The sequence below is a fragment of the Phoca vitulina genome, unplaced genomic scaffold, assembly GCF_004348235.1.
Source record: "Phoca vitulina isolate PV1807 unplaced genomic scaffold, GSC_HSeal_1.0 scaffold59, whole genome shotgun sequence".
In the NCBI taxonomy this organism is placed as follows: domain Eukaryota; kingdom Metazoa; phylum Chordata; class Mammalia; order Carnivora; family Phocidae; genus Phoca; species Phoca vitulina.
The window spans coordinates 5741056-5762410 of NW_022589762.1; the positions used below are offsets into that span (position 1 = coordinate 5741056).

The window sequence follows — 21355 nt, forward strand, 5'->3', positions numbered from 1 at the left end:
GGGTGCCATGATACTGTGATTTATACTAAGAAATATATATTTGGTCTTCACCCCTGTTCCTGACATAGAGTATCTAAAATCCTTGTAATTTCCTAAGAGATAAGAGAGATGAACGTGTCTTTTGGTATCCTTAACAAGCTCCTTTCAGCCCTGAATTAATGAGGTGACTCTTAGAAAGCCTCTAAGACTGTGAGCTGGTTGCCATAGTAATGAACCCTATAATTATAAGGTTGGGATATTCAGCTCCTCCTATATCTTCTGACAGGGGAGGGAGGATGGAGATAGACTTGACCACTAACAGGCAATGATCTTATCAATTATGCCTATTAAAGCATGAAGCATGCCAAGGCTGTGCTGCACCCCAAACTCCACTGGGACAGAAGCTCCTGTGCTCTGGACCCTTCAGAACCCTGGCCTGTGTATCTCTTCACATGGCAGTTCATTCATATCTTTTAGTATCTTTTGTAATAAACTGGTAATCTGATAAGTAAACTGGTTCCTGACTTCTGTGAGCTGCTCTAGCAAATTAATCTAACCCAAGGAGGGGGTCTTGGAAACTTCCGATCTATAGCTAGTGGGTCAGAAGCACCAATAACAACCTAAACTTGTGATTGGCCTCCAGAGTGGTGTGTGTGTGTGTGTGTGTGTGTGTGTGTGTGCCAGTCTTGTGGGTGGGAACTCTTAACCTGTGTGATCTGATGTTAACTTCAGGTAGGTAGTATCAGAATGCAATTAAATTATAGGACACGCGGCTGGTGTCACAGAATTATTTGATGTGAGGAAAAAAACCCACTATCCAGTCATCAAAGTTTTCATTATGAGTAGTGCTGTGAGTAGAGAGAAAGAGATACACAGGAGAGTTTTTCCTCTTTACAGGTGCTAAGACAACTGAATGGGGGTAAGAATTATCTCTTCAACAGATGGCACTGGGACAACTGGTTATTTATATGCAAACAGATGAAACTAGGTCCTTATATCATACCATACATAAATATTAACTCAAATGATCATTGATGTAAATAAAACTAAAGCTCTTAAGAGAAAACACAAGATTAAATCTCAGAGATCATGGGTTAGTCAATGGTTTTTAGATATGACACCAAAAGCATAAGTGATAAATGATTGAAAAGCTGGACTTCATCAAAACTGAAAAATTTTTGCTGCAAATAATATCATCAAGAAGGTTAAAAACAGGGCGCCTGGGTGGCTCAGTTGGTTAAGCGACTGCTTTCGGCTCAGGTCATGATCCTGGAGTCCCTGGATCGAGTCCCGCATCGGGCTCCCTGCTCGGCAGGGAGTCTGCTTCTCCCTCTGACCCTCCCCCTCTCATGTGCTTGCTCTCTCTCATTCTCTCTCTCTCAAATAAATAAATAAAAAATATTTAAAAAAAAAAAAGAAGGTTAAAAACAGCTCAGATTGTGGGAGAAAATACTTGCAAACCATATATCTGATAAAGTGCTTGAATCTAGAATACATTAGTAGCTCTTATAATTCAATAATAAAAAGACAAATAACTAAATTAAAAATAAACAAAGGACTTAGACAATGTTCCAAAAAAGATACACACATGGCTAACAAGAACATCTGAAACTAATGATATAGTAACTATATATTAACTAATGGAATTTAAATAAAATAAGTTAATAAAAGAAAAAAAAGATGCTACACATCATTACTTATTAGGGAAATGGAAATCAAAGTCATAGGGAGGTAATACTTCACACCCACTGGGATAACTATCATCAAAATGACAGATAATGACAACTGTTGTGCAGGATGTGGAGAAATTAGAACCCTCGTTCATTACTGGTGGTAATGTAAAATGGTTTGGAAAACACTACAGCAGCTCATCAAGTTGTTAAACAGAGTTGTCCTATGACTTAGCAATTGCACTCTTAGGTGTATATATAAGTGAAATGAAAATATATGCCAGCACAAAACTTGTTCAAGAATGTTCACAGTGGCATTAGCAACAGCCAAAAAATGGAAAATATTTTAAATGTCCAACAACTGATGAATGGATAAACATGTGGTGTATCCATGCAATGGAATATTGTTTGACAGTAAAAAGGAATGAAGGTCTGATGCATGCCACAATGTGGATGAACCTTAAAAACATTATGCTAAGTGAAAGAAGCTAGTCATAGAAAACCACATATTATATGTTTCCATTTATATGAAAAGCCAGAATAGACAATTCTATAGAGATAGAAAGTAGATTAGTTGCCTTTGGCTGAAGGGAGTGGGGGTGGAATGGGTTGGGGAGAAATGGACTGGTAATAGGTATGGGGTTTCTTTTTAGTGTGATGAAAATGTTCTAAAATTTGACAGTGGTAATTATTGCTCAACTCTGTGAATGTTATAAAAAACACTTGTATACTTTTAAATAGGTGAATTTTTATCATATATTAAGTATATCTCAATAAAGATGTTAAAAGTAAAGAATAAGCTAGTTCCTGGCATATGGTAAGCATTTAATAATGTAAACTATGAAAACTATGAAATTAAAAAAATGTGTCAAGCATAATTCTTTGAACAGTTCCTCACTTCTCTACAGTGGTGAAGTAGAGGTTTGTGTCAGAAATGACTGACAGCCTGAGAATATGGGGAAAAGGTGGTGGCAATGACAGAAGACTTCTGGCAAGAAAGCAAATTTAGAGATGGGGGAGGGATAAGGATTCCTTTTGGGGGAATGTCGGATGTTCAAGTTGATCCATCTACTGAAGATTAGTATGAAAGACAAGGATTTTATCCTCATAACAGGAAAATTTTAGTTAAGCAAATATAAGATCTTGCTGCAGTGACAATCACCTTAGAGTTTCCCTTCCTAATGAGTTTGGGGGTTGGTGAGCCGATTAATATATTAAAGCATCATATATAGTGAAGGGGTAGATTGGATAGTAATGTTTAAGTAATTTTTAAAAAGTTTTTAAAAAGTAATATGGTTATTTAAAATGGTTTCTTATAGGTGTCTTCAGAAGACATATCCTTCACAACTCCCATCCCTTGGTGTCATTCTCATATTCATGAATGAAGCTCTGTCCATTATACAACGGGCCATCACTAGTGTCATCAATCGCACCCCCTCTCATTTGTTAAAGGAGATCATCTTGGTGGATGATTTTAGCTCAAATGGTGAGCAACTTGATCAAAGAATAATAGTTTATTGACTGCTGAGCTGGAAAAGAGTTTTATCTTAGAGTTTAGGACACTTTAGGCTCCTCATATAGTGAAGAGAAAGGGATCATTTATTGAGGTCGTATGTGCTGGACACATTAATCTTCACAAAGTCAAGGCAGAGGATCATCATCTTGATTACATAGATGGGGAAGCTAGGACACAGAGAGATAGATCACATAATGTGCCCAAATTGCATAGTGAGTTAATGGTGGAGCTGACTCAAGTCCAGGACTGAGTGACTCTGAAGCCTTTCTATGCACCATGATGGAGACCTGAGGGAGTAAACTGGGGTTCAAAATTAGACCTCAGATACCAAGAAGGGATTCAGAACTGTTCCCTATGAGGAAAAGCAATCTTCCTGTGTAATTAAACCCAGAGAAAATGGAGCTTTGGATGCTGAGACTCTTCACAGTGGCAATGTTTCTTGCTCATAGCATGCCCCCTCCCCATCCCTATCTAGTTCACCCAGGGGGGACATGAAGAATTGGGAGATAGCGGGCAAAACATGCATGTTGGTAATAATAACTATCTCATAAACTGCAAGGAGAGTTACATGAGATAATCATGGCAGCTAACATGGTTCCAAGCACCTTATGTATGTTAACTATTTTAATCATTACAATAACCTATGAGGAGGAACCACTGTTTTGGCCATTTTACAGCTGCAAAAACCTAAGGCATAGTCTGGTTAAGGAATTTTGCTAAATATTGCAATGCTGGTAAGTGACAAAATTGAGATTTGCAGAGTCCAGAGCCCTATCTCTAGCCACTATGTTCACTGATATAATACGTAGGTGATGAACAGTATTTAGCACATAGTAACCTCTCAGCCAGTGTTAGCTCTTAGTTTTTTAAATTTTGAAGAACTAGAACAAAGTCACAGATTTGTGCTAGCAATAAGGAAGAAATTTCTGAGAGTAAGGACTATGGAGTGGCTGCTCATGGGAGGCAGAATTTGTTCCTTCTCTGGGGGATCTTTAAGTACGAGACAGGTACTTATTGCAGATTCAAATTAGGGGCAGTTTTATATATATATATATATATATATATATATATATATATATATATATATATTTATTTATTTATTTATTAATTATCAAATTAGGGGCAGTTTGACCTAAGAGGAAGAGGCAGATGACCTCTAAACTTTCCTTTTTGGATTTCCAGACACTAAAAATACTCCTTTTCATGTTTTAAATACCTTCCTTTCTTGTCATTTCAATATAAATGCACAAAAAAATAAGAAGGTACAGTTCTTAAGCAGAATTCCATTGAAAACCAAAGAAAAGAAAATGGCTGACTTCATTCCTTTCTGGGCAGGCACACCTAGCTTTTGAGTAGGAAATAAGAACTTGATTAGAAAGACCTCTGTCCTCGACATCTGGACACACCCTGGCTCCACTCCCTGTCTCTGTGAGATGATCTGAGGCAAGCCGTCTCACCTGTCTGAGACTCAACTTTTTCATGGGGCAAATGTAAGGACTGAGCTGGGGGACCCCTGAAGATATCATTTCCTGTGGAAAAAAAAAATCAATGACTCTTTAATTCCACATTCCATGAAGAGTAGATAAGAATTAATTCAAGATTTCTACCTATGGAACAATGAAATCAAAAGATACAAGATTACAAATGTAGGTAGACACATAAAGAGAAGTCAAGCAAAACTCTGGATCGTTCCAAACCATTCCCTTATCATATAATACATCTCTCTCACTTTGGTCAGGAACCCATTATGCTTTTCATAGAGATAATGTGTGAATTGGCAAAGAAGAGGGGACTGTTAGTCCTTCTTTGACTGGTGTCCCTGGGACAGGGATTAACTTCTCTCTCATTAACCATAAAATATCAACTAGATTGGTCCTACACTGAACAGAACTTAAAAATCTGTTTTGTGTTAAATTGAGGAAAATAAATGGAAGTCTACCACATATGCCACAAGAGAAACTTACTATTCATTTGACTTCGTGGGGCAAGTAATTCAACTACTCCATGTCTCCACTTCCTCACCTGTAATATGGGAGAAATAATAGTGTTTACCTGATAGGACAACTTTGAGGATTAAATAAGACATGTGAAGTCCTCAACACAGGACTTGCTCCCAATAAATGTTAACTGGTGTTATTACTCCTTGTTTACCTCAGTATCATTTTTAGTACTGTTGAAATGCCATAACTTGATTATGTCCCTGTCCTTTCCCCCCCTAGATATGAAGCTTCATTTGTATCAGGTCAAATGTTTCAAGTGTCAGTAGAGCTAATCCAACTATTTCAGAAATTGTATTAATATATGTGGGATTCTACATATTCGCTCCAATTTTAGGCAAATTTTATAACTAACAACTATTTATTTTGTACCAAAAAACAAGCACTATGCAAGGAAGATTTCAAGAAGTTCCCATATTAATTTATGAGGCAAGACATACCTATGGAAAGATATTTCAATATATGAAGAATGGTGTGTCAAATTGAGTGAGCTGTCAGTGAGTGCAAGAAAGCCTGGAGAAATGGCTGGGATGAACTAAAGAGGCTTCCTGGAGGAGGAGGACTTGGATTGGGACTTGAAAATTTGGTAGGATTTAGAAAAGCAAAGAAAACAATGGAAGACTGGGTGTGTGTATGTGGGTGTGGGGGATAGAGAGTGATGAAAAGAATGATATGAGCAAATCTGCAGAAGCCAGAAGCACCCTGAGCTGAGCATCCTGGAATAAAGAGGTTGGGGGCAAAGAGGACCAGTGGGAGAGCAAGGCTGAGAAGGGAGCATAAGTTTACTTTAGAAGATCCATTGAAGGGTCTTTAATTCTTGTGCTGGACTGTAGGCATTATTTCTGAGAGGATGACTCAGAATCTACAAATCATAAAATTTTGGAATTGGAAGGATCTTGGCATATTATTCAGCCTTTCTTTCTAAGTCGAGGAAACAGAGATCCCCAAATGGGAAGTGACACAGAAATAGATAGTGAGGGAGGTTGAATTACACACTAGATATCTGGGGTCTATGGCAAACTTTTTTTTCTCTTTTTTCCTTTTTTCTTTTTTTCCCACCATTTTGGTTCACACAGTTTATTTAAGAACTCATACAGAATACTCAAGATAAATGATTTTTAATCCTCATCTTTAATTCTCTTCTTTATCCCGGTTAATCTGGAAGTAATGTAATTCCTAATTATGCTGTTAACAACTATGTACAACCAACCACACAGAATATTCTTCATATTTCTTGGTGAGATTTTTCTAATGCCTTTTAGGAAAAGGTACCTCAGAAGTTATGGTAATCCTGCTCTTGCTCCTTTCAATGATTATAACACCTCTACCAGGATTCCCAGGTTTTCCATTCACTTTGATTTTTTCTTGAAGAAATTGCTAAAAAAATAGGCAGAATCCATGATTCTTCTACAAGGTGGGTGCCATCAAGGGTGAAATTCGGAACCTGCTCCTTCCCCTCACTTTGCCACAAGCCTTTTCAGGGGCACCATGGTGGCAGAAGAAGAAAAAAACATGGCAACTCCTTCTGATTGCTTCCTGAAAGTAGTGACTGGGTAAGTGTAGGGACTTTCCAGCTTGGTTTCTCACAGTTGGAGCAAAAAGCCTTCAGATCCACTGGCTCTCTTTAAAACCTTCAGTTACTGAGTCAGTCTTCCTGGAGTGCAGCTGGGAAAGTTCTAACATAGGGCAAATTTTTGTGCCACAGTCATGTAGGTATTGCTTCCAGATCTTGGTCATTCTAGCGCTCACAAATCTACTCTTCTTCTGAGAGAGGAACCAGCAAGAATTTCATCTCTGGGCCCCGGGAAGAGAGGGATAGAGAGAGATCATGATAAATCCAACCAAGTACACACATAGTTCTTGAGGCAGCATGGCATGGTGGTTAGACACAACATGGGCTCACATCCAGGGTATGCCACTTATTGGATGTGTAACTTGGAGAAGTTTCTTAATCTCTCTGTGCCTCAGTTTTTTTTTTTTGTCAGTAAAGTGAGGATACTGAAATACCTACCTTATAGGATAATTTGAAATTTAAATAAATTAATGTTATCAATGGAAAACTCAGTCACTTGGTTAGATATTTTAAACACTGCTTAGTGATTTGCATGCAAGTTTTTCTCATACATATGAGGAAGTCAACTGGTAGGCTGAGTCAAAGAACAAATTTATAGACAGCCTTTATAAAAGACAGGGGAAAGAGGGAAGAAAAAAAATGTAAACAATCTGGGAATAGTGAATCCTGTTTGCATAATTTAGGGGACAAATTCATTAGCTAGAAGCTGGAAAAGTGATTAGCCTGGGCATTCTGTCCAAAACTGGTCCTTGAGTAGGCCAAGTAGAAATATGTAAAATAAGACAAAACAGTTTCAGTTGTTTATGGATTCTCCAGAAAGTCTTGAGAGTTTAGCCACGGGGAAGACATTCCAGGCTGTCTCCACAATGTCTGTTCATCAGCATCTCTACCTTAGCTAGGTCAGGTCTATCTACTCATTCTTGTGAGAATTCTCAATACACATAAAGCTTATATAACAATCCTTGTTACATGGTAAGCAGTATGATTATTCTAAGTTAGTTAAACTTCAAGGGAAATGAGATTAGGAATGGAGCATTAAGCCTGAGGATAGAATGGAGAGAAGTAGGTGCAGGGGAAACACTACTTATTTCTCAGTCAAGATGGTAGAATTGCTCAATCTAAACTGGAGGTAGTCCAACCACTACTATATAATAGTATGAAATTTCTACACCACATTGATTATTGCACTCAGAATTTCTATAGGTGTGCATTTGGTTGGCAGGAGAACTAAAGGCATACTTGGATAAGAAGATTAAACTTTACAACCGGAAGTATCCAGGACTACTAAAAATAATACAGCATATGAAGAGAAAAGGTCTTGCTCAAGCACGCAACACTGGCAGGCAAGTGGCCACAGCTGATGTGATTGCCATCTCTGATGCTCATGTTGAAGTGAACGTTGGGTGGTGAGGCTCCAGGAAGTTTCTTCTAAGAAAGGGGAGAAAGGAGATACTGAAAATGTACTACATACAAGACAGGATATTATGGAAATAGGGAAAGATGGCACCAGACCTTGAACAAAGAAAAGATCCAAAGACAGGGTGTTTTACTCAGGGATTCGTAACACTAAACTACTAAAGAAGTAATAGTTTAGTGTTAGGAAAAAACAACAACCAGAACAAAAACAAAAAACAATGGGCTTGGAGTGTTGACAACTGGATTCTGACCCTGACTTTCCCAAACAACTTTGTGACTTTGAATAAGTCACATTTAACTAGACATTTATGTCCTTAACTATAAAATGAGGAAATTGTCTTTTGATGATTCCTAAGGTTTTTCTCAGCCCTGAAATTACATGATGCAAAGAAAGGTGTGTTCTTTGGAGAATCAAATAGTAAAGAGACATCATTTTGGAAACAGGGAGACTCAAAGAGTTAATGTAAATTTAGGCAGAATACAAATAGTCCTGTTCATAATGACTTGAGAGTGGTATTTGGGTACTAATTCCAAATCTGTTCTTGACATATCTGTTCTTTTCATATCCTGAAAACTGCGAGTCTTTGCATTCTGGAGTATCCTACTCAGAGCTCAGCACAGCATAAATGAAAAAGGTGCTCAATGTCAGGGCAAAGTGCTTGAAGAGGTTTTGTTTGCTTGCTTCTTCTTACTTTCGTATCCAACCTGGATTTGTTACACACTCTTCTTCTAGGGCAGAGCCCATTTTGTCTCGGATTCAGGAAGACCCCACTGTAATTGTGTCTCCTGTGTTTGACAATATTCATTTTGACACCTTTGAACTGGAAAAGTATGCATTGGCAGTTGATGGCTTTAACTGGGAACTATGGTGCTGCTATGATCCACTGCCAAAGGCCTGGTTTGATCTGCATGATGCCACCGCTCCAGTGAAGTAAGTCTGAGATTTAGGGAATTTGATTAGAACATGGGAAATCAGGAATGGATGGTGTGGGTTTTGTTTATCTTTTATGGTACTGATGGGAGTGGGTGGGAGAAATGGAGGAGATGGGGTGAAGGACAGAGGATAGAGAAAAAATTATAGGCACTTTAGACTATCTAAGGGTTTTCAAACAAAAACCAAAGTATATAATGTTTTTAAAAAATATTTGAGACATTTTAAGAATTTTCAGGCTATGAAGTAGGGATATGAAGATGAAAAAGGTATAATTTCATTATAATATGAGAAGGACTATGGCAGGATGAGGGTGAAAGAAGGCTACATGTACTTAGTTCAGCCTGAGGGTTTAGAGAAAACCTTCAGGATAAGAAGAGGCTTGAGTAGACCTTTGAAAGCCAAATCATCATTGGCTTCCTACCCCTCACCACCATCCTGACCCATTTCTCTCATCAAGAGGTTAGTAACTCTCTTACTATGTGTTCTATAGGAGTCCTTCCATCATGGGCATCCTGGCTGCCAACAGGATCTTTTTGGAAGAGATTGGATCTCTGGATGGTGAGATGCTGGTCTATGGAGGAGAGAACGTGGAGCTTAGCTTGAGGGTGGGTACGTTTTCTTCTCATTATGAGAAAAAGCAGAGGGGGAAATAATTGGAGAGTAGTATGGTCTTTGGAATTCTGGAACAAGGCTGAATGTCATTGGCTCAAGAGATGGACAAATTATCATGTTCCTGAGTCACTAGGAAAGGCAGTAAAACTTCTGGAGTGGAACTTTCTAGTATAGGTTTGTATAATCTGGGAGATATGGATGGAAAGAGGTATAATTGAGGCTCAGCAGATGGTATTCTTATTTACCTTAAGGGAAATAAGCATTCCAAGCATTTTTCCAAGCATCTCCTAGATCTCATGCATAAAATATCCCTCCTATAGTATTCCTTTTGCAGCTTCTGTATAATCCACAATCCTTTGTTAAAAGGCCTTGCCCCTAGGGTTTGTGATTTTTCTTATTAATTTACCTTTCTTTTATCTTCCAGCCTAAGGCTGAACTTTAAAAAAGGCACTAACTTATGTTAGTGAGAATTACATGAGTATTGGAAACAGACAGACTTAAGTCCAAATCCTACTCTACCACTTGAAAGTCTGTGTTATCTTGGGCAGATAGAAGCTCTCTAAGCCATACCTACTACATTGAGCACCTAGCATGCTGAGTGACATGTGACTTATGCTCATAAATGGTTAATGATAAAATAATAATGATAAGGATGTCAGGATGGCATTGTAAAAAAATGCTGAATTTGGCTTCTAATCCTGACTCTGCTAACTCACTGTGGACTGAGGTTCTATAAAATGGCTTTTTTTTTTCCCCCAAGCCCTGAAATTCTGTGCCTGAGACCAGGTGATCTCTAGTCCATTACAGTGTCTGGAAGCATATGATATTTTCTAAAGCTTATTTAGATCTACAACTTTCAATTTCTTTTTACTTGGAACTGAGGACCCTAGAACTACATATTATACCCAATGAAGACCTAACCAGGACCTCACATTTATGTGTTAACAAATACACTTTGAGTCCCTATCTGGGTTATACCGTAAGCCACAGTAATTGTTGGGCAGAGAAAACTACTGCTTTGCATGTTTGTCTTGACCAGTTTTCCCTTTTACGAAATGAAGAGAAACATCCTTGTTTCATCTACCTCATAAGGATAATGACACTGTTAAAATGTAATAAATATTTTTAAATGATTTATAAAGATATTAATTGAATCCTTGTTTGACTACTGTGAGAGAGGCTAAAATAACAGGTTTAAACAAGATAGAGATTGATTTCTTTTTCCCAGAACAGTTTGAACATAAGCAGTTCAGGATTAAGATGGCAGCTTCAGGGTGATGGGAACCAAAACCCATCTTGTGGTTCTGCTACACTCAACACCACACCTGTATTCTACTCAGTAGGAAGAGAAAAGGGGGGAAAGACAGAGAATGTTTTCTTTTTAAGGGCACTACCTCAAAGTTGTATGTTATTTCCCTCAAATCCCATTGGCCCCTGCTGGTCATATGGCCACTGGTGAGCGAAAAAGTCTGGGAAATGTAGATTTCAGCTAGTTGCTATGTGTGCACTTATTCCTTCTACAACTATAGATGTAGAGGGAAATAGATATTGAGTGTACAATTAGTCTCTAGCACAAAACAGAAATGTAGAAATAATTATTTTATGCGTGGTACTTAGCAAAGTCCTAAGATGACCTTAGTTACATTATGGCTGAGGTTTTCCTATCTACCATAGCTTCCATGAATTTGGAACTCCAATTCTCCAACTTAGGACCCCAAGCCCTTCTTACCATTTCTGAGTTCCCCATGCTTTTCTTTGCTTTCTTCTTCTTCTGCTTCTTGTCTGTTTCCATTCCCCTCACCATTCCATATTGAACTCTGATATTTTAGTTTCCACAAGAAATTCTCTTTATTTTAATATTTTGTGCTTTTTTGATAGATTTTGCTGGAAATGTAGGGAGTGTCAGGGAAAGGCCATTCTTTTCTTTTTCTTGGATAAAACAGTTCTACCCATATCTAGTTTCCTTAGTTTGTGTGTGTGACTATTTGCCTTTTAAAACCTTCCAACACTTGTTAAGATCTGTCTTTCTCCAGTGACAGATCATGGGGAACATTAGAACTGCATGGAATGTTTTGTTCTGACATCTAGAGGCATGGCAGTGATAGTGCACATGGAAGTGTATAAATGGAGATGGACTGTTGGGGTTGATGCTCAAGAAAGGAAAACCAGCATTTATCAGGCACCTTGTGTATTCCTGACCCCTTGTCAGAGCTTAATAGGCTCACTGCCTGGGTTCAGAATCCAGTTCTGTCATTTACCTGCTGGTAAATGTGGGCAACTTACTTAAATGAGGATAATAATAATACCTACATGTTAAGGATTAAATTCATGAAAAACATTAGGGTAACATTTGCCACAGAGCAAGTCATTGTTATTATAAGCAGAAGTTTTACATCTCTCTCTGTGTGTTACACACACACACACACACACACACACAGAATGAGACTGGAGGAATGTTTGGCAAGTGGGAATAAATTGAAAGAGTAAAATTTGAAAACTGTTGGTCAAGGATAATAGTTAACATTACTTCATAAATGGCAATCATGACTTTTATCTTTTCACTTGAATTTAAGTTTTTTTTGTGCTAAAATTTTTTTCTCCTCTGAATTCCTGTGGATTGGAAACTACCACCAACTAAAAAAATTGAAATAAATTTGTATTTGAAATTTTAGATGTTTGGCTTCAGAAACTAAAATCTGAAAGCACATGAGTTTTAACCTCCACATGATTCTGGAAACTAATGGAGAAAAATTCAGGAAGATAATGGAAGAAAAGATGTGTTTCAAGTTAAAAATCATAGACATTTATGGATACTTGTTATGCCATTTATTCCTCCTGACAGCTTTATGCCCTTTGTGGATGAGCCACCTGAGACTCAGAAGGGGGAGTGTTTTGCTTCTAGTTGCCAGGTATGCAGTGATAGAATCAGGATTTGAACACAGGTCAGTCTGACTTCAAAGCATGACTTTTTGTCATTGTGCTATTCTGGGTTTTGGGGGATGAGGGAGAAGAATCTGTGGATTCAGAAGTAGAAGAAGGGATAAAAAAATTTTGAAAGTCAGATAAGGGGACTGACCCTTCAGGTGGTTAACTGAACCAGCAGGACCTAAGTTCCTCACTCTTATCTCAGAGGCTCCCTTGGGCATGAATGTAGTAGATTTCTAACCACTGCTAGATAGGCCAATTAACTCCCAGAAACTGCACTTTTCTTGGGAAACCATGAGGAGAAGACACTGGAGCCATTATATCAATCTAATATCATTAAATAATTCTATCATCTATCTGGATGAAGATCATATTTTTAAGCCAAATATTAGAATATGTGGCCTGAAAATTAAGTTTGTACCCATCAGGATGGCAAAGAAGAGTATTTATAATTATATCATTATATCATAAGTCATGATATCTCTTAGTCAAAAATTACTTGTATTAGTTATCTATTGCTGTGTAGCAGGATTATCACAAAGTTGGTGATTCAAAGCAAAGTGCATTTACCATCTCACTGTTTCTGTGGATTAAGAGTCCATGCATGGCTTAGCAGGGTCATCTGCAAAGCTGCAGTCAAGGTGTTGGCCAGGGCAGTCAAAGCGTTGGCCATTGAGGATTGACTAGGGAAAGATCTGCTTCCAAGCTCATGGGATTGTTGGCAGCACTCAGTTCCTTGAAGCCCTCTAGACTGAGAGAGCATTCAGTTTTTTGCTGGCTATCAGTTGGAAGCCACCCTTAGTTTCTTGCCCTGTGGCCTCTTTATCATGGTGGCTCACAACATGGTGGCTTGCTACTTCAAAGCCAACATGACAGCACATCTCCTAACCAGATGGACGCTGCAATCTTATATAGTGTAATCACATACATGCAATCATGTACATCCTGTCACCTTTGCCATATTCTATTGGATAGAAGGAGATCACAAGCCCACACTCAAAGGGAAGGGATTAGAGAAGGGTATGAACACTAGGAGGCAGGGATCATGGGAGCCCCTGAGAGTCTGTCCACCACATTGCTTTATATCTAGCATGCAGGACAGAGTGGGTCTTGGGAAGTGAAGTCCAGTGAGATTGGCTCAGAGTGTGGTGCCTCTTAGGACTCTGGCACTTTCTTGGGGATAATAGAGCCAAAGCAGCCATTCTTTTGGTCTGTTCAGGAAGATTTCCTGACGGATATAGGATTTTTGGAGCTGTCTGAACAATGGGAGAGAAGAATTTTGGTAGATTTCTAATGAAGGTTGTTTTAGGTAGGTAGGTTGAGAGGCCACATTGAGATAGGAGTGAGAGAACTGAATTTACATTCTTTAAAAATGATTCCAAAATGTGTTCTCTGTGAGTCTACAAGCTATGCTGCTTCTTGGTCATGGGCCTAGCTTTCCCAGGTGACTTTCTTTTCTTCTTTTACAGGTGTGGCAATGTGGAGGGAGAATCGAGATCTTACCCTGCTCCCGGATTTCTCACCTAGAGAGACACCACAAGCCCTATGCCTTGGATCTGAGTCTTGCCTTGAAGCGTAATGCTCTGCGAGTGGCTGAAATCTGGATGGATGAGTACAAACACATGGTCTATTTGGCCTGGAACATACCTCTCCAGGTTTGTCATGGATTGAACAGAAGCAGGGAAGAACGAAGGAGGAGGAAGGGGTGATAAGTGTAGGAAATGGGAGAGATAGAGTGAAAGTGCCATCCCTGCCCTAAAAAATTAGCATAAAGTTCCGATGGTGCAAGGATAATGACATCTAACATTAGTGTAGTAATACTATGCTCCAGGTAGTCATTAATCATTGCAACATATCTATGAGGAAGGTTTTTTTTTATTCTTCCAAGTTTACAGATGAAGAAACTGAAGCACAGAGAGTTGAAAGGAATTTGTTTAAAGTAATAAAGTAATAAGCAGGAGAGATATAATTTAAACCAAGGAATCTTCTAGATTCTATGATCTTCATGCATCATCTATACTGGGGGATTCCTTGTGGGGCAGGGCTGGACATTAGGAATTTATGGGACATGGCAGGTGGGATGTGGGATGGTGGGAGTAGAGACTGTAACCCTGCTGGATGCACACAAATGAGGGTGGCCTTCTTGGCTAAGGCCAGCCACCTGAGGTTGGCATGGCATGCTGTCTTCTGTCCTTGAGCTGCGACTCTGGGCTCAAGCATTCTTTCCCTTTGATTCCCCACAGATATCACTTGTAGAAAATCTCCTTCAACCTCTAAATCTTGCTACCAGAATATTCCTTTTGAAAGCCTTTTTCTATCATGAGGAGTATTTTGTGCCTTACTGGTGTAAACATTATCTCAAATGGGAGCAGTCTGCATTAGCTTGCTAATGAAGGGAAATAAACCTGAGTGGCCCTACTATGCAGGCCTTACAAGTACCTTTGAAGCCAGCAGAGATTACTAGGTTTCAAGCTCTTCCCACTCTACTTGAAAAACTATAATTATCAAGGTTACCTTCCAGGCTATCAGGAAAATATTTCATTCCTTCATGTGTCATTCATATCCTTTGGTGGAGTCAAGGATGTTACAAGGCACAGAAATAGTCCATGTTTAATTTATAGAACTCTGGAATCGATTTTGGAGACATTTCTTCCAGAATGGCACTCCGGAAAAAACTGAAATGTAAAACTTTTGACTGGTATCCGAAAAATGTTTATCCAAACCTGAAGCCAATCCACAACATTGTGGGCTACGGAAGAGTATGTATCATGAAATTGCAACTCAGATTTTAAATATTTGACTATAAAAGACAATGGGACCTGAATTACATGACAGCTCAGAAAAGCATTTCCTAATTCCATCCTGTCCAGGATTATCTTTCTACCCCTTACCTCCTTTCTCAGCTTTTTGCCCTTGGGCCTTCTCAGTGTCCTTTTGTCTCTTGCTCCCCAGACCCCATCTCTTTTCCTTGTCTTTGCCTCTGGTTCCTTACTTTGCAAACTGCAGCCCTAGATCTGACCTCTCAGTTTCTCAGCCAACCAGGGTATCTGGCTTGGTCCCCCTTCTCTATATGTGCTGTGACAGTCTGAGGGGTGGGAGTTCCTAGGAAGGAACATCACAGCAGCACCTCCTTCCAGCATTTGTCTAGTGCAAAGAGAATGGCTCCCAAGATCCCAAACCCCTGCTTCCTTTTGGTTGGTAATTTCTGGCACCCTTGGAGTAGTGGGGAAAAGGCATGACCTGGGGAGGCTTGAGGGCCCTCTTTCTCTACCTCTTTCCAATGGTGTTTCTGTGTGTTTTGCCCTTTCAGATGAAAAACATGTTGGATGAAAATATCTGCCTGGATCAGGGACTTGTTTCAGGCAAAACCCCCATCATGTTTTATTGTCACAAATACAGTCTGCAGGTATCTTCCACAATCTCCCCTGCCCCAGGGTGAGTCTGTTGTGGCTCAGCCCCTGGCAACACTTGCCAGATTCAGACTAAGTGTTAGATGATGGGAAGGCAGAAACAGAGCATCCTGAGCAATGGGTAAGGGTGAAATCCAAACCTGTCTTTGTAACTAAGCACTTCGAAGTCCATTCAAAAAATCATACTAGACAGTTCAACTTCGGGTACAGGAATGATAGGTAGAAAGTATGCTCTGTCACATTCGTTCACAATGGTAATATTTTCATTGACAGTTACCTCAGGTTCCACCCTTTTCCCTTCCCCTCACTGTCTCCACCATCCTCCCACCACTCCTGGTATGCCCTGGAAGGTGGACAGGTGATGCTACCTGTGACTTCTTCTGTAGAGAAGGAAACAGGGGCTAGAGAAGAGAGGCTAAATGGAAGTCGCTCCATAGAATAGAAGAGACCTGGCATCAAGTGGATGGTGCAGCCTGGGGGACTTTTTCCACTGAGAATATTTTCATCCATCTTGTTACTTTGCATGTTTCCCTCACAGGGAACTTCTGGTAGTATGTATGATAGATAAGCATTTCCACCTGACAAATGAAAACACTGAGACACAAAAACAACCCACTTGTCCAAGCTCACCAAGCAAGATAGTATCAGATTAAGAACTGGAAAGGTTTCTTGACAAGCCCATAGCTGGAGCTTATGATGACAGCTTCTGAAGTTCAGGTGTGTGCGTGTGTGTGTGTGTGTGTTTCAAAGATAATCTCCCTTGTCTATGCAAGTCATGATTGTGTTGGAGCCCTTGTATGGAAGTTCAGGTGTGCGTGTGCGTGTGCGTGTGTGTGTGTGTGTGTGTTTCAAAGATAATCTCCTTTGTCTATGCAAGTCATGATTGTGTTGGAGCCCTTATATGGAATCAAGCAGGCTGGTGCCCCCTCCTTATGCCTGGTCTTCTTCCTAGAGTCAACTGGGCTTTGAGGAGAAGGAAGAGGAGGTGGCTCCTTGTTACCCATGAAAGTTCACTGCTCCCTCATAGTGATTGAGTACGTAGGGGACCCAGGAACAGCCTTCATGCCCTCTATAAGGTCAAGGACAGCCCCACTGACCGTATCCATGACAGATTCCTTTGCTCTCTTTTAGAATGTCTACTATCACCTAACTGGGGAGTTCTGTGTGGGACCACTGATTGAGGAGGCACGTACTGATGATCACTGCCTGACAGACCCTGGCAATGGGGAGAAGCCCACTTTAGAGCCATGTTCCAAGGCAGTCCAAAACAGACTGCACATATATTGGGATTTTAAACCGGTGAGTCACATGTTTTTTTAAAGATAAGCATATTCAAATCTAGTCTGTGAGGTTCATATTTGATTTGATAGTGTTTTAGAAGGACTGGCTTTGTAGCAGTGGTAGGGAAAAGACTGGAAATGAAACTGGGCATGGAACGCTGAGTCTGTTGGTGAAGGTGGGTGGATAAGGGAAGCAATATTGGAATCTGTTATAGTTTAATGGTTAAGAGTTTGGGTTCGGTCCTAGTTCAGTCACCATTAGCAAGTTTCTTACCCTCTCTGATACTCGGTTTCCTCATTTATAAAATGGAGATCACAATATCTACTTTAGGAGCCTGTTGGGAGGATTAAATGAGATAGTGTGTATACAGAATTTAGCATGGTGCCTGCACATAGAAAGTATTCAGTAAATATTAGCCATTATGATTAGTTTTATTATTAATGGTAATCAGAGAATCTGGAGCCCTGGGCTGAAATTTGATAGTATAAAAGCCCTGGGTTTAATTTCAATATCAACTGACTAAGAACAGGGTGGAGGGAATCTGGCAGAATTCACAAGACAATGACATAAGGGATTTGACTGACTACAGCCTACATGTGAGTTTACTGTGTGATGGGGCTACATTAAGCCACTTTGGCAGAGATGTGATGTTCTGATGAAGGGAGGCAATGCTCTGTCTGTGATGGTATCTCTGAGCATTTTGGTACTGTGTTAGGTTCAGGGGCTACATTTTAACAGACATGGATCAATCTAACTCATTTACTCCTAATGTAAAGCTAATAACTCTTCTGAAAATCTTCTTTCCAGGAAAACATATATATGCACATATGTGCACAATTTTGCTTACAATTTCAGAGGGTTTTTGGATCCTAGATCAAGTCTTTTTGAACTAGGCACTATCAGTGAGAAGGAGGAGGAGGGTAAGCTGTGTTTCTGCTCTTCACTTCCTGCTCTATATGGAACTACATGTAATTCTATGAAAGGCTATGCTCCCTCTTATCTTAGGCTTTTGTGTACGTATTATTCCCTCTCCTCCCACTTCTTTACTGGGCCAACTACAAAATGTTCCTCTGGCCTCAGACATTGTCTTCTTTGAGCAGCCATCTGTGACTCCACAGGACGAGGATGAGTGATTTGTGCTCTCAGGGCTCTTCCTACAGGTTTTATCTCACGATTATTTCTAAGTACCTCCTCACTTGCTTCTTTTAATCACTAGACTGTGAGCTGGAGGGCAGGGCCTGGGTTTTGTTGTTGTTGTTGTTGTTTTCTCTCTGGCATCTAGCACAGTGCCTGGAACATGACAGGCACTTAATAAATAATTGCAGAGCAAAGGAAAGATTGGCAAATCTGGAGGCACTAGCTTGGAGACATGAGCCTAGCGAAAAGATGATGCTGATTTCATGAGGAAGAGGGATTAGATTTGTTCAGTGTCTGCAGGGGGGCAGAACTGAGACCAGTGACTGGAGATCAAGGAGAGGGAGTTCAACTTAACATAAGGGGAGGACTTTCTAATAGCCTGACAGCTTAAGCTATCCTACAGAATAATGGGCTGCCTAGCAAGGTGGTGAGCTTTCTGTCAATGGCAATCACCAAGCAGACATGTTTGACAGGCAGGTCCAGTGTGCTAAATGTGAGTTTTTGATGTCCTTAACAGTATCTTTTTTGTGTGTGCAGAAAATACTATCACAGGTTTACTTTAGTTTTAAAAATTAATATTAAATTTATTTAAGTTATAAATTAAAGTACTATAGTTTTTCTTAAACTTTTACATTCAGCTTAGAAATCTTATTATTTTATTTAAAAACCCAGCAGGTTTTAACAATCACTTTTTTTTTTCATTTCCAATCTGTATGACTTTTATTCATTTTGTTTTTCTTGCCATATTACATTAGCTAGAATTTCGAGTACTATGTTGAGTAAGAATGGTGAGAATGGATATCCTTACTTTGTTCCCAAATGCAGGGAGAAAGCATTGAGTCTTTCATCATTGCATATACATTAGCGGTAGATTTTTTGTAGATGCTCCTTATCAAATTGAAGTAATTTATCTGAATTTCTAACTTGCTAAGAAATATTTTTATTGTGAATGTGAGCTGGATTTTGCCAAATGCTTTTCCTTTGTCAATTGATATCATATTTTTTCTTCTTTAGTTTGTTGATATGATGGATTACACTGATTAATTTTCTAATGTTGAAACAACCTTGTGTGCCAGGAATAAATCACACTTAGTCATGGTGTACACTTCTTTTCATAACTTTATTGGATTTGGTTTGCTTGTATGTTGTTGAAGATTTTTGTGTCTAAGTTCATTAGAGGTAATGACCTGCAGCTTTTCTCTTTTCTTTTTTTTCTTTTTGGTACTGTCTTTGGTTTTAGTATAAAGGTAATAAAGGCCTCATAAAGTGAGTTAGGAGGTATTTTCTCTTTCTAATTGATAAAATTTGTCCTATTGACAAAAATTTAGAATAGATCAGTTTCTGAAAGAGGCATTTCTGGAAGAGATTTTCTGGAAGAGATTGTCTTAAATTGGCATTAATCCTTCTTTAAGTGCTTGGTATAATTCTCCAGTGGAACCATATGGGCCTGGAGGTTTCTTTTCCAGGGGCTTTTAAACCAGGAATTAAAATATTTTAAAACCCTTTCGGCCTTGTGTGTACCCCACAAATTCCTGCCTATACTCAAAACTATCAGCACAATCCCCTGAGCCTGAAGCCAAGTTCAGTGAGCCTGGTTTCCACTCTGGAGCACCCAAGCATAGACACTTTGCTCCTTGCACACTTCCTGCATTCAGACCTGCCAGCTTTCTAGGCCTGTGTGCACAGGTGATGTGCCAGCCTGGCAGGCCTTCTTCCTGGAGCTCAAATTGAAAAATTTTTTAATAGTTCAGGGTTATTCAGATCATTTATTTCATGTTGATTGAATTTCAGTGCTTTATGGTTTTTGAGGAATTGGTCCATTTCTTCAAATTTATGAGTATAAAGTTATTTGCAACAGTGAATTAATTAATTTATTTATACAAATGACATTATATTAGTTTCAAGTGTATAACATAATATGCCTAATTTATGCATAAATTGCAAAATGACCACCACAGTAAGTCTAGTTAACATCGATCACCACACATAATTACAAAAACATTTTTTTCTTGTGATGAGAACTTTTAAAATCTACTCTCTTAGCAACTTTATGGGGGACTTTACAATTTAATAAATTCCCTTAAACATTACATACTGTATTTATAAATTTAATACATTGAATTTTCTTTCTTAAGAATGTCAATTATCTGACTTTAAATTAATGATTCTTAAATTCTATTATATGTTTCAGCAGTGTTTGCAATTTGGTAAGACTTCATAAACTTAATTATTCAATTACACATTTTTAAATTGGTAACACAAGGTTAATCTGTAAGATTTTTTTTTTAAACATAGCAGGTACTTAAAAATAGTAACTATACACAGAATCTTTAACAAATACTATGCGTTTGATTCCTTTAACATCTTTACTTGATCCTAAATCTCCCGGGAATTAAACATACTAGTTATGCTAAAGAAACAATTATAACATCTCAAACATTTTGAGGTTTGCCTTTCCAAGAGAATTTTGGAAAGATCACTTTCTCAGCTGGCTGAAGTTGCTGAGAGAATATAGTTTCTGGCTGGGTATGAGGCCTGGAGCTGCAGGACATGCAGGGGAATTTTGCCCACCACTCCAATGTCCAAGCCAGGTCCCTTTTTAGGTGACTGTGTCAAGAAGTCCAGAAGTTGAAGAAGGAGGTGATCATGTAGCTCATGAGTCAATTCATTCTATCTAAGCCTTTCCTATCCACCTTATCTTAGGATCACAGTTCTTTCAGGTAAGAAAGCTGTAGATACAACTTACACATTCATTCCACTAAAAAGCTACCAAAGATAATTTCCAGAATTGAGAGGGAGTTAAGACTAAATAATCCTTTCATCTTCCAATTGCATGATTCATGGTTTGAGTCAACCAGAGGAGGTACGACTTCTGAAAGCCACAAGAGAGATGGCATCAATGACT

General features: G+C 39.0%; 1 protein-coding gene across 1 annotated transcript in view; it reads left to right on the top strand.

Annotated features, from left to right (window-relative positions):
• The window catches only part of GALNT8 (polypeptide N-acetylgalactosaminyltransferase 8), a 50963-nt gene that overhangs the window by 26485 nt on the left and 3123 nt on the right, over positions 1-21355 (top strand). Inside the window, exons 3-10 of the mRNA XM_032390747.1 lie at positions 2969-3135; positions 7958-8141; positions 8885-9082; positions 9576-9690; positions 14092-14277; positions 15244-15381; positions 15933-16028; positions 17164-17331. Coding sequence (XP_032246638.1) covers positions 2969-3135; positions 7958-8141; positions 8885-9082; positions 9576-9690; positions 14092-14277; positions 15244-15381; positions 15933-16028; positions 17164-17331 — 1252 coding nt within the window. The remainder of the gene's footprint in view (positions 1-2968; positions 3136-7957; positions 8142-8884; positions 9083-9575; positions 9691-14091; positions 14278-15243; positions 15382-15932; positions 16029-17163; positions 17332-21355) is intronic.